General features: G+C 39.0%; 1 protein-coding gene across 2 annotated transcripts in view; it reads right to left on the bottom strand.

Moving 5' to 3' along the window:
* The window catches only part of EFCC1 (EF-hand and coiled-coil domain containing 1), a 61430-nt gene that overhangs the window by 10556 nt on the left and 39662 nt on the right, over positions 1–11212 (bottom strand). For both annotated transcript variants that reach the window (XM_035337841.1, XM_035337843.1), the window contains exons 4-6: positions 6173–6318; positions 4056–4188; positions 3586–3751 (exon numbers count right to left, since the gene is read on the bottom strand). In XM_035337841.1, the coding sequence (XP_035193732.1) occupies positions 3586–3751; positions 4056–4188; positions 6173–6318 (445 nt within the window). The remainder of the gene's footprint in view (positions 1–3585; positions 3752–4055; positions 4189–6172; positions 6319–11212) is intronic.

Below are 11212 nucleotides of genomic sequence, written 5' to 3'. Positions count from 1 at the left end.
TTTCTTTCTTTCTTTCTTTCTTTCTTTCTTTCTTTCTTTCTTTCTTTTTTTCCTTCTCATCTGATTGTGCTTTAAGGCAGTGTCTCAGTGTAGCATTAAAGCATTCTCCCAGATGGATTTCCTGAGATAGGTTTCATCTAGCATCTGTTTGTACCTTAACATTTGCAAATAAAATAATGACGATAGTTAAGCACAACCTATTTTTAAAACACGGATAATGAGGAGGGATGGTCTGTAGTTAGGCCACAGGGCTCAGAGGAGTGGATTATGTTCTTAGCTCTGCCCGGTCCCTCAGCATAGCCTGATTTGGGATCTGTGAAGTGTGTCTGTGAGATGGAAATGCTGCCTTGTGAGAAATGGAAATACTGCCTTGCTACATACCATTTTTGAGAGTAAGCCGGTTGCTGATAGGCAGCCCTTTTATAACAGAGGGGATGCCATGGGAAAAGTCTGGGCTCTGGAGTAAAGTGCACAAAAACATCTAGGACAATGAATAATTAGTATCAAAATAATTAGTATAAAAGTCCCTTAAGGATGTAAGAGAAAAACACTCTATTGTGTTTTCTACAGAAGTGAAGGAGGAGCTCATTTTAGAGTCTTGTTTACAAGCAGTGAACCTGAGAAACTTCTTCAGAACAGGAAGAAAACAGTATCAGGACTCTGGCATTAAGTGCTGAACCGTGCTGCACAAATAGTCTTTTAAATCAATTCACCCTCAGAGGAATGGAGGGTGGCAAATGTAGCACCAGTTTGTAACAGATGCCGCGGAGATGTTCTGAGGAACAGCAAATCACCTGCGGAGTTCCAGTAATGTTGTCAGGCAAATTGATAGAAATTGTAATGGAGAAGGGACTTGGTGAATACATGGACAAACTTAGTGAAGAATCTACTCAATTTCTTTGAGAGCATCCATGAATATGTATGGATAATGCTAATTCAGCTGACGGAATGTATTTTGAATGTGCACGAAGCTCTGATAAGATGCATAGCCAACGACTCATAAAATGTAACCGCCACAGGAAAGTGGTGCAGATCCTGCAGATCCTGGACCTGCAGCTGGTTAAAAGAGGGGGGCAGAGCACAGCGGGGCTGATAGACAGACAGACAGGACTGAAGGGTGAGCTTTCACAGGGAAGGGAGATAATCCTTAGGGTCTGGATTAAGACCTAGTCATCATTTTCAGAAATGATTTTTAGAAAGGGTGAATGTCAAAATGTTTGTTTGCTGTCAATACAATTTTTGGGGGGTAATCAAAATTAGATCTGCCCGTGGAGAATTACAGCTGGATTGCACAATACTGAATAACAGGGCAATAATAGAGAAGATGAAATTCAGTGTTGCCAATGCAAAATAAGGTATGTTGGGAAGGGACACAATGTCATATGTATGCAGTGATTATGACTGCAACTCAACAAGGAGGTCAGATCTAGGAGAGCTGTAAGCTCCTGGAAATAGCTCCATGGTCAGCAGAGATCAAAACAACACTTGCTAGACTCCACTAGAGAAGGAACTGGGGACAAAACAGAAATTATAATTACACCATGATGAGCTTACATTTGAATTCTAAGTACATTTTCAGCTCTTCTCATTCAAAAAGAGTAATAGAGCTTGAAAAGTACATTGAAGAATAAAACAGAATAAAACAGAATAACAGAAGTAATCGTTTCTATACCAAGAGAGCTGAAGCAGAGTGACTGTAAGTGAGGCAGTATTTCTGGAGTAAGAGCCTGTAAACCTTTGTCCCAAGCAAAAGAACTAAGTGACAGTGGATGATCAGGCAACAGATTTAAAGCAAACAAAAGCAAATCCTCAAAACCTGTTCCTTTGTAATCAGTTTGTGGGAGTTCTGGCCCTGAGATACCTAAAGCATTGCTAACTAAAGGAATAGGAAACTCATGTTAAACCCATGTTAAATAGCTCCAGTGCTGGTCATTAAAGATGATACTGTCTATGCAATGTCCAGTTCAAGACGTATCTACCCTTCTTTTATTGGAAACCAGGTGAGTAATACCAAGAGGAAAGTTCTCTGGGCTGTTTCTCATTCCTTTTCTCTAAGTAACTGCTGCTTGTTGTCATCAAGCATGCGATATTAGGATGAACTTTTCATTTGACCCTGCATGACAGGTCGTGAACTAGTTGTCTTTAATTAAGCTGATAGTTTGTATGTGAGTTTTTATAGAAAATGATTATCATTTCTTTGCAACACTACACTTGGCAGCATCTTGCTTTGTTTTTAGAATTTGCTCGTGTTTTCTCCATCTATTATCCCCTATCCTGACATCTTCCTCTTCCTCTCTTCAGTAGGAAGTATTTTTAAATGTTCAGTTGTTGGAAAGCAGAACTTTCAAGATATGAAAAATTTCACAGCAGTTTTATCCCCTGGTTTTCCAGTCTTAGATGAAATCAGTTAGTAAATCAGTATTTGAGAGTGTTGCTTTTCACTTGCCTGCTGGGTTTGTTACTTGTTAGCTTTGTTGTTATGTCTCATCTTTCAGCACTGTGCAAGTCCAGACAGAAGCATAATGGGTAACGTATAAAGTACGTTTGTCAGGTCGTCAGAGGAAGCATTCTTGGTGGTTTATTAAACCAATAGACTTATTTACAAGTTAGAGAAAGAGTGAATTTCTCAATATTTCAATTTGTTTGGTGTTGATGACGAGAACAGTCACCTTTTTGAAAGGAATCGCTTGCTACTTGTCTGTCTTGCAGCAACAATAAATACCAAAAGCTGCACATGCAATATAAATACTGGGTAAATAAAAGAAAGGGAGGATAAGAATAAATTTCTACCAGGCTCAAAAGGATTCATCCTTCTGATTTTAAATTCACGTTGCAGTGAGTTGGCTCTCTGTCTTATTTTGTTTCATAGAAAGATTGGTAGCATTTAGATCCATGGCCATCAATGGATGAAGTTTGCAGTATTTAAGTAGTAATATCACACAAGGCTACTAGGATACTGCACTGAGACCTTTATCTACTGTAGTTTTAACCCCTGCTGAAGCAAAGATGAGCATGCTGCTAAACCTGAGAACTATTTTTGTCATTTAAAATATCTTGGTTTAATCCTGAGAACCAACCAAAGCAAACTGGATGATTTCCTCTTAAGAACTACAAAATGATGAGCAACTGGAGGGATTTCTCAAAGAGTTGTTGTGTTCTCCCAGGGGCTGGAGGTCTTAGGACATGAGGAGCATGCCATCCAGAGCCGAGGAACCAACATTGCATGTAACAACCCTATAGTTAACATGCGTGGCAGCTCTTTGGCCTGCAGTGGTACCAATCCCAAACATGGCATCAGTGAATGCCCTAAGCCATTTAAATAAAGGGTGGTGTTTCAAGGGCCTGGGTCTGACTGCAGCTGGTGCACATCTCATCCTCCAAATAAAGGGTTCAGGCAGGAGCCACACTGGCAATGCAGGTGTTACAGGAAAGTGTGATGTGGTTTTGCTAACAAATTCATGGCACAGGGAGAAACACCAGCAACAGAAATGGGGAGGCCAGAACAAAAATAAATGCATATGGATGGAGCTGTAGCCACTTCAAGCTGCATAATAACTCCTTCACACTATGCTTGGCACCTGTTACCTCTTCCATGTTTGTTTCCAGTTTTTTCACTTCGTGTCCCTTAAGCTCCAGCTGCTCGGTTAGCTGTGTGATTCTCTCCTCCAGCTCTGCGGGGGCTGTTTCAGAGCCATCAGCATCAGTGATCTCCAAGTACGACATCAACTTCTTCTGCAGTTTTTCATCGCATCTATGTATATATGTGAAGAAAAAAAAAAGCTCATATCGCTCATAATGTTCATGTTAAAAAATGAAACAAAGCCTGCTTTCCCACCAAACTTTTGTCAGCACAGATAACAATTGGCTGCCCCAGCTGATGCTGGTTAGGATTAAGTGGGGGTATTTAAGCCATTGCTTCCCACCTGCTGTAAAGGCTGGGCCTACTGATGATGCCAGGTAGAATTATGGTTTATATTACACCGAAGCCATGGTGCCCTCAGGTCATGAGGAAATATTCTCAAAGGGCTCAGGTAGCATTCATCTCAGAAACATACCCGCTGCCACAGCAAGGAAGCTTGGCCAGTATTTTCTTCACCTGGGCCACCTGGGATTGCTGGTCTCCTGCCCACTTCTCCTCCTCTTCATCAGAGGCAGCCTGGCCCTCCACAGAGCGGAACAGCTGGTCATCTGCTCGAGAAATCAACAGCCACTCAGCACCCAAACAGCCACCCTGACGTGCTGCAGCTGTGGTGGTTCAAACCAGTGAGGCCCAGAAAGCACGAGGTGAGGTTTTAAACTTCCCAAGAAACAGCACCTGTGGAAAGGGGCTTTGAATCTAGGGCAGGGTAGCCTCAGCAAAGGTGTTTTTTTTTTTTTTTTTTTTTTTTTTAAAGGATCTTGAATATCTCAGCACCTTGCAGGTAATGTAGAGCTGTTTTCTTTCATTCAACTTAGTTAAGTGCAAGGATAAACGTGAAGGAACAATGTATTATTAGCACAATTGTTCTTCATGTATGCAACTGAATATACACTTTTCAACAGGAGTAAGAAACTTCTGTACTGTGTTAGGGTTTTTGTATAGTCATTGAACCAGCCAGATGCACATTCAGAGTTCAGGAATTTGATTTCAATACTCTCTGATTCATTCACTTACTGTGCTTTGAAGGGATGCTGGTTTTTACACAGTGCTGTAATATTAGACCCAGTATCTTGTGCTTAGTTTTACCTGGCTACTATAAACCTCGTGTCTCCTCACGTGCCAAGTAAGAGGTCATCTGGCTAATGCGGAATAACTTACACTATTCCATTGATGCAAGGACTCTTCTGCTCTAAGGAATTAATATTTATTAAAGTATACCTAAAGATTTTATAAATAAACTTGTACCTAGGCTTATATATCTTGCCGATCTAGGTTTATCCCAAACACGCACACAGTTTTGCAGTTGTTCAATTTTGCAGTTTTATTTGCCATTTCTTTTCTTCGTAACTAATCCTTTTTTATTCGCATTTAATGGAACACTTCTTCACATTTTAAGATTGAAAAAACTCCCCACAGTTAATGTGTTTGAATAACTTTTGCTAAAAAGCTGTTTGAACTTGAAATATGGGTGATGCAGATCAGACATGGGATCTGTCTTTGAGCTGGCAAAGGTGCTTGATTGAATAACATATTTGTGAAAGTAGCTAGATTTTGTAAGTCTAACCAAATGGAGAACCTGCTGCAAAGTAATATCATTTTGAATATCATTTGAATATCTTTTTTTTTTTTTTTTTCTTTCCATTCCTGAGTAGCTTGCCAGCTCCATTCAATAAATACACAAAATCCAACTTTATGTCGGTATATACAGTTCTCTACTCTGTAGTAAAGATGTGTTGTTACTTACAGTAAATTTCAGGTAACTGTTTTTGTCTCCTTTGAATGAGATCTCTCAAAAATTCATTGAAGCTAAGTCAGTCTTACCGAACATACTTTGCAGTTGCTCTCTACTGGTGAAGAAACCAAAGGGAGAGAAGGTGTTTGGCTTCTAAGATGGCTATCGTAATGCCTCTCATTGTTAAAGCAGCTAAATGATCCACCAAAAGCTGTCATCTCTTTGAAAGCTCTAGTATCAGTAAATTGTCGTCTAGGTCATTTTAAATTAGAGCTAGTCCAGGCAAAGTCTGTGACTTTAGAAGAATTTTGAGTGATGCTATGGCAGTGGTTCGGGCTACGTGCGCAAAGCAGGTTGAATCTCTTCAGAGCGGTGAAGCAGCCAGAATGTGTCCAAAGACTGTCGTTGTACAGAATATCAACTGCAAATGGATTCTTTGGAAATGACTTCAGCTGAACCTACGAGGTTTTTATTTAAAAAATGACAACAAAAACTTTGTATTCTTAAGACAAGAAAAAGGGTTTTGGAATGGTGAATATAAAACAAGCAAACAAAAACAACAACAACAAAAACAGTTGTTCTAAATCTTAGCTCTAAGTGACATGTTCAGTCTTGTATGAAACAAAGCTATATGGGGAGGGAGAAGTAAAAAACTGAGATTTTTACCTTTTATTTATATCTAGGGTTTCAAGATGTATTAAGACTTATTAGCAGCTTTGGACTAATATCTATATTATTTTTCTGCTGAGGGTCTTACAGATCAGTGAGGAAATAAAATATTTGGATACTAGGCTTGATACCATTCTCAGAAATCCCAGCTCCACCGGTGGGAGATCTTCGATCGTGCTGCACAACAGATAAGCAGTATCTTCCATCTGGGGAAGCTGCTGCATCTTTCTGCTCTGGGCTGCTTCCTGAGGGAAGCTGAGATTTCACAATTTCCGATCTGGAAAAGAAAGGTAAAATAAAGTGGACTTGTAGCAAATTTGAAAGGAAAGAAAAAAAAAAAAAGATGAATGTACATGGTGTAGCATATAATAGAAATTGTTCAGGCTTGCTACAAAAGAACAGGGTCATTTACCTTCAGTGCCTGTGAAATCAAACTGCCAAGGGCTGCCTTTGGTTGTTTTTGCTGAGAATCAAAGGAAGGTTGATTTTCTTCTTAGAGTTAGGTAATAAGAACTAAATGTTACTTAAAGCTTTTAGTTCATCTTAGTGACATCTGGACAATATATATGGAAACAGTCTAGTCTGGCTGTGTCTCAGAGTCTCTCTGTTTTCAGCTGACAGTGGTGGAGTGCGTGCTTCCTTTTAACACGGATATATAGCTAGGGTAGCAAGTCTTGCATCCAGTCACCTGGAGCGGTGTTCAGACTTACGAATGTCAGGCTACTTGCCTGGTTCAGCACTGAACCAAGCTTCAGCCTGAAGAAGAGTATTAAAGACTTTTTGTGGCCCCTTTACAGTATTAAGCAGACTGGAACATTAGTCACATTGTAGGACATAAGAAGAGGGCAGCACTAACAGGCAGCAGTCTTGTTTCACAGCTTCAAACACCATAAACATACTGACTTACTGGTTTTCATACTGCCCTCATGAGGCATTTAAGTACACCTCAACTTACAGGTGTAAAAATATAAAGCTTATGGTCTGTGTTCGCAGAGGGATGTAGGAAACTCGGCTCTGTTTATTTCAGCAAGACCAAGGTTTGAGAATAACTTTGTTTTCAAGACCAAACCAAGACATTTTACCAAGACTGTAGTTAATTCAAAAACAAAGATTAGTATTCAGTACTTCTGTCTTCTAATTCTCTGCTCGGTTATTTATGACAAAAGACATCAGGCAGATGTCTTCTAGGTGGTTTAGGTCTAAGTCTCCCAAGTACTGTTTTTACTGGAAAGTCAAACAGAATGATATGTGAGTGGAGTCTTGCACCTGCAAACCGGCGAGCACTGTGCTTCTGAATTACTAACAATCTCATTTGAAGTTGTATATAAATACATTTTTTTGAGGGGAATGTCATTCTCTGTTTCTTAAAGGAAACAATTTTCAAGGTGTGATACTCGGATTAAAAAAGAAAGAATATTGCAAAATACTTTGATATCAGCTACATTAGAGATGAGTAGCATTATTTATGGATTTAAAAAAATCTGATGAATGCGAGTCCTTACTTGTCAAGCAAAACTATTTTTTTTTAAAAGTAACTTAATTCAATGTGAATGATTGTTCAGACTGAGGAACTGAGAGTTACCTAAATGGAGAGCATTGGGGCAGTACCTGGGAGGAAATTTGAAGTAACGTGTATTGGAGGAATAATCCAGAGTGCGTTTTCACGTAGCTGAGTTTTAAATGTTTTTATCCAATCAAGAAGACAACCCAGGCATCAAGAGAGTTAAAGAACATGGTGTAGTAAAATGGAGACTTTTACTGTACGTGAAGCAAAGTCTAACAAGTCTACTCACATAGATTCATTTTATTTTCTAAAAAAAAATATCCTGCTTGGGAATAAATGGAAATGGAATGTGAGATGACCATCATGTGAAGTACACACAAATTCCTCTCTTCTCATTGCAGGACATTTGGTTTGGTTCAGTTTGGCTTTCCTACCTGTGCTTTCTTATAAATATACTGAAAGACAGTATTGCTATTTTAGACAAAATACAGTTTGCAATATAGGAGATGAAGGAAATGAATCCAGATGCTCCTATTTATGTATGAAACGGTAAAAAAATATATACTTAATGAAACTGAGATATAATGATGTAACAGTGAATTAATTTTTAACATTCTTTTTTTTCACTGTATATATGTAACTTTATTTCAAAAAGTGTTAGGGGAATTAGAGCTATGAAGGTTTTATAAAATCAGACACTTATAATTAAAAAAACCCCTCACATTGGATAAATGGAAAATTGGAATATCAGTCCCCATATGTAAAATTTATATCAACTATTTTCAGAGCTAGGAATAAGGAATAAGCAGCCTTTCAGGTATGGAGCTAAATGAACAGGACCCAGTCCATTACAAGATTTTGTACTTTCCACATGTATGCTGTGTAAGGTAATGTATTTCATATAGAGTATTTTTCCTTTGCTTTCTTGTTTACTTTCAATAGTTACATCAGGATATTTTCCCACTTAGACCATATAATAGCACAATTATATTGTTTTCCCTGTAGGAGCCATCGTGCAGTTCACAAAGAATCTACATGCAGAAGAAAGCAAACCAAATTCAGGGGCGTTACAGTACATTAATCTCCCTCTGAACTCTTCCTAAAATTAGTTTTGGTTTGATGAATATTGAATATCTGTTGCACTTAACACAGTAAATATTCATCAACATAAAATGAGAGTTAAAACACTTAGGAAATTGATTCTACTGAACCACGTTGCATAATACTATTGTGTACAAATCTTCTAAATGCTTCCTGCCAGTAAGTTCAACTACTGCTAGAAAGAGGACTTGAGATGTAGTAATAGAAGAGCTGGTGCCAAGCTAGAGATAAGTATCACTAAGAGCTTTTGTTTAACCTAACACAGCTGCTGTCAGTTCCTGAAGAACCACACCAGTACTAGTTTCCTTGGTGTTTCTGAAAGTATGTGTGCACTAAGTGAATGTGATCATGATTTTTTTAAATGTCAGTATTTCAGAAATCTGTAGGGACAGAAAGTGAGGCAAACCTTGCTTAGGAATCATCACTGCTCTTTATTCCCTCAGGTAAAGCTGCCTGCATGAAAATTAATGATGCATTCTGTTTACAGTTTGTGCTATTGCTTAGCAACAGCTGGATTTCCTATTCAGTCAAAGGAAATAGCTCCAGAATGAAGCCTGGCTGGTCATTTAGCTCGCCTTAGTTCTGGCGGAATCATAAGGTAGCCTACAAAGCTACGTTACGTAGCAAGCTTGGGCATTCAGAATGGAAGCCCCTGGCATCTCTGCAGAGTTTTGCTGTGCTTCAGTGTTTTGGGCAGTGCTGTGGAATGCAGTATTTCCTTTCACAAGGATATCACATCTTATTTTTCTGAAATTCAGTATTTTTTTTTCATTTTTAAAGAAAACTAAGTTGGGTCCTGATACACAATAGGAATTGTTTATGGTTTTTGCTGACTATCCAGTATTTAGTGGATTGTTCTTTTAAACTCGAGCAATGGCGTTATTTACATCTGCTTGGCTTTAGAGATTTCTGAGTTAGGTTGCATAATATAGCGACACTGAGATTTCATTGAATATGAACGGTAGTGTCAAAGCCGGTTAGGGTTTTAACCCATAAAAAGACTGAGAAGAATATTCAAGTATCAAGGAAGTCTTCTCTATTAACAGTGGGTGAGTGCTGTAATGTTTGATCTGTTGATGGTGGTATTAATGTCTTACACCTGGCAACCTGTTTTCACTTGAGCTTGCAGTCCAAAGAACATTGAGAATTTTAGTTAAAAAAGAAAAAAAAAGTCCTTCCATAAAACGTGCACTCTTCAGTGCACTCTGGCAGGACTTAATAGACTGTATCCACTTGGACAAGATTCAGAACAGGCCTAAATAGTGCTTCTACCTCTTTGCAGTTCTTATATGGGAACTTAAAAGTAGTTGATCAAGTCCAAAGCACAAACTGTGATGATTCATTCTATAGTAATTTTCCTGAGAGGATGTCATCAGCCCTCTTTTATTGTGGGGAAATTAAGGGAGTCATTCAAATGGTGTGTTTTGTTAGGTCTTCTCACTCAATATATGATTAAAGACAGCCGTATCGTTCCTCTCTAGAGAGATTCATCTGGGAAACTAGAGAAGGGAAAAAAGGGGGGGGGGGGGGGGGGCGGCGGGTATTTTGAGCAAGAGTTTTCAGACCCAGGTGCTGCAGAACTAAGACCTTAGTTCTGGCACAGGCTCTGCCACTTGCTTCAAATCACATTGTGCCTTGGTTTCTCCAACAGGAATGCAGTGAAGTTATTTGTTATGCCCTAAAAAAAGGGCACAGATTAAGCCTTGACTTCTAGAACCAAACATAGCAAGTACAATTATTTCAAGGTATCTGGAAATGCGATGTATTTTAAACATGCATGAGGGAACATATGGGCAGACAAACTGCAATTCCAGAGCTCTTCTGGGCCAGATAAAAATGAAAGAAAAATGCAAGCAGCAAGAAGAGTAAATATGGATGCTTTTAAAAGCAAGCAGATACACGCACACAACACCAAAGAGATTTTATGTTTGCTGAGCTACAATACTTAATGTCAAGGATCTGTTGGAAATAAATACGCTGGAAATCTGTAGTTTTGGTATGCCTTGTGGGGGGAGTTGCTGGTACTGCTCGCATAAAGGGGAAGCTTGCCATTTCTTTGTAACTAGAAACTAAATATGAGCTGGATCAAAGAAGGTTCTCCTCTGAGATTGAGCACAGAAGAGTAAGCTGAGTAAATGCACAACAGTAGTGATTCTTTGCTGTCTAGTGGAATAAAGGTTATATACATACATATAAAATACTTTTGGATGGAAATAGGATCCCACATTGACTTTGGAGAATGTTTCAAGAAGGCAGCAAATTTCTGGCTGGACTCTAACAATTCTGGTTTTGACTTAAAAGCAGATGGAAACCAACCAGAACAGAAGGTTGTTTCATGCTCCTCAGTTCTCATTCCTGGAGCACCCAGTGTTTCATCACCCCTAAGTGAGGTGGTGGAGGCATGAATGGAGGCACGGGGATGCTTTTTGGTGGAGGAACAATGAAACACCCCGATCTCCTGATTTCTCATCATGTCCTTTAACCACTTGGTCATTTTTTCCTATCTGGGAGCTTTTAATTGTTCAGCAAAACTTAGTGCCAAATCCCGACTCTTAATTTTGAACTG

The sequence above is a fragment of the Oxyura jamaicensis genome, chromosome 12 (genome assembly GCF_011077185.1).
Source record: "Oxyura jamaicensis isolate SHBP4307 breed ruddy duck chromosome 12, BPBGC_Ojam_1.0, whole genome shotgun sequence".
Lineage (NCBI taxonomy): Eukaryota > Metazoa > Chordata > Aves > Anseriformes > Anatidae > Oxyura > Oxyura jamaicensis.
Note: the sequence above shows the minus strand (reverse complement) of the source record. Positions and strands in the feature narration are given on the sequence as shown.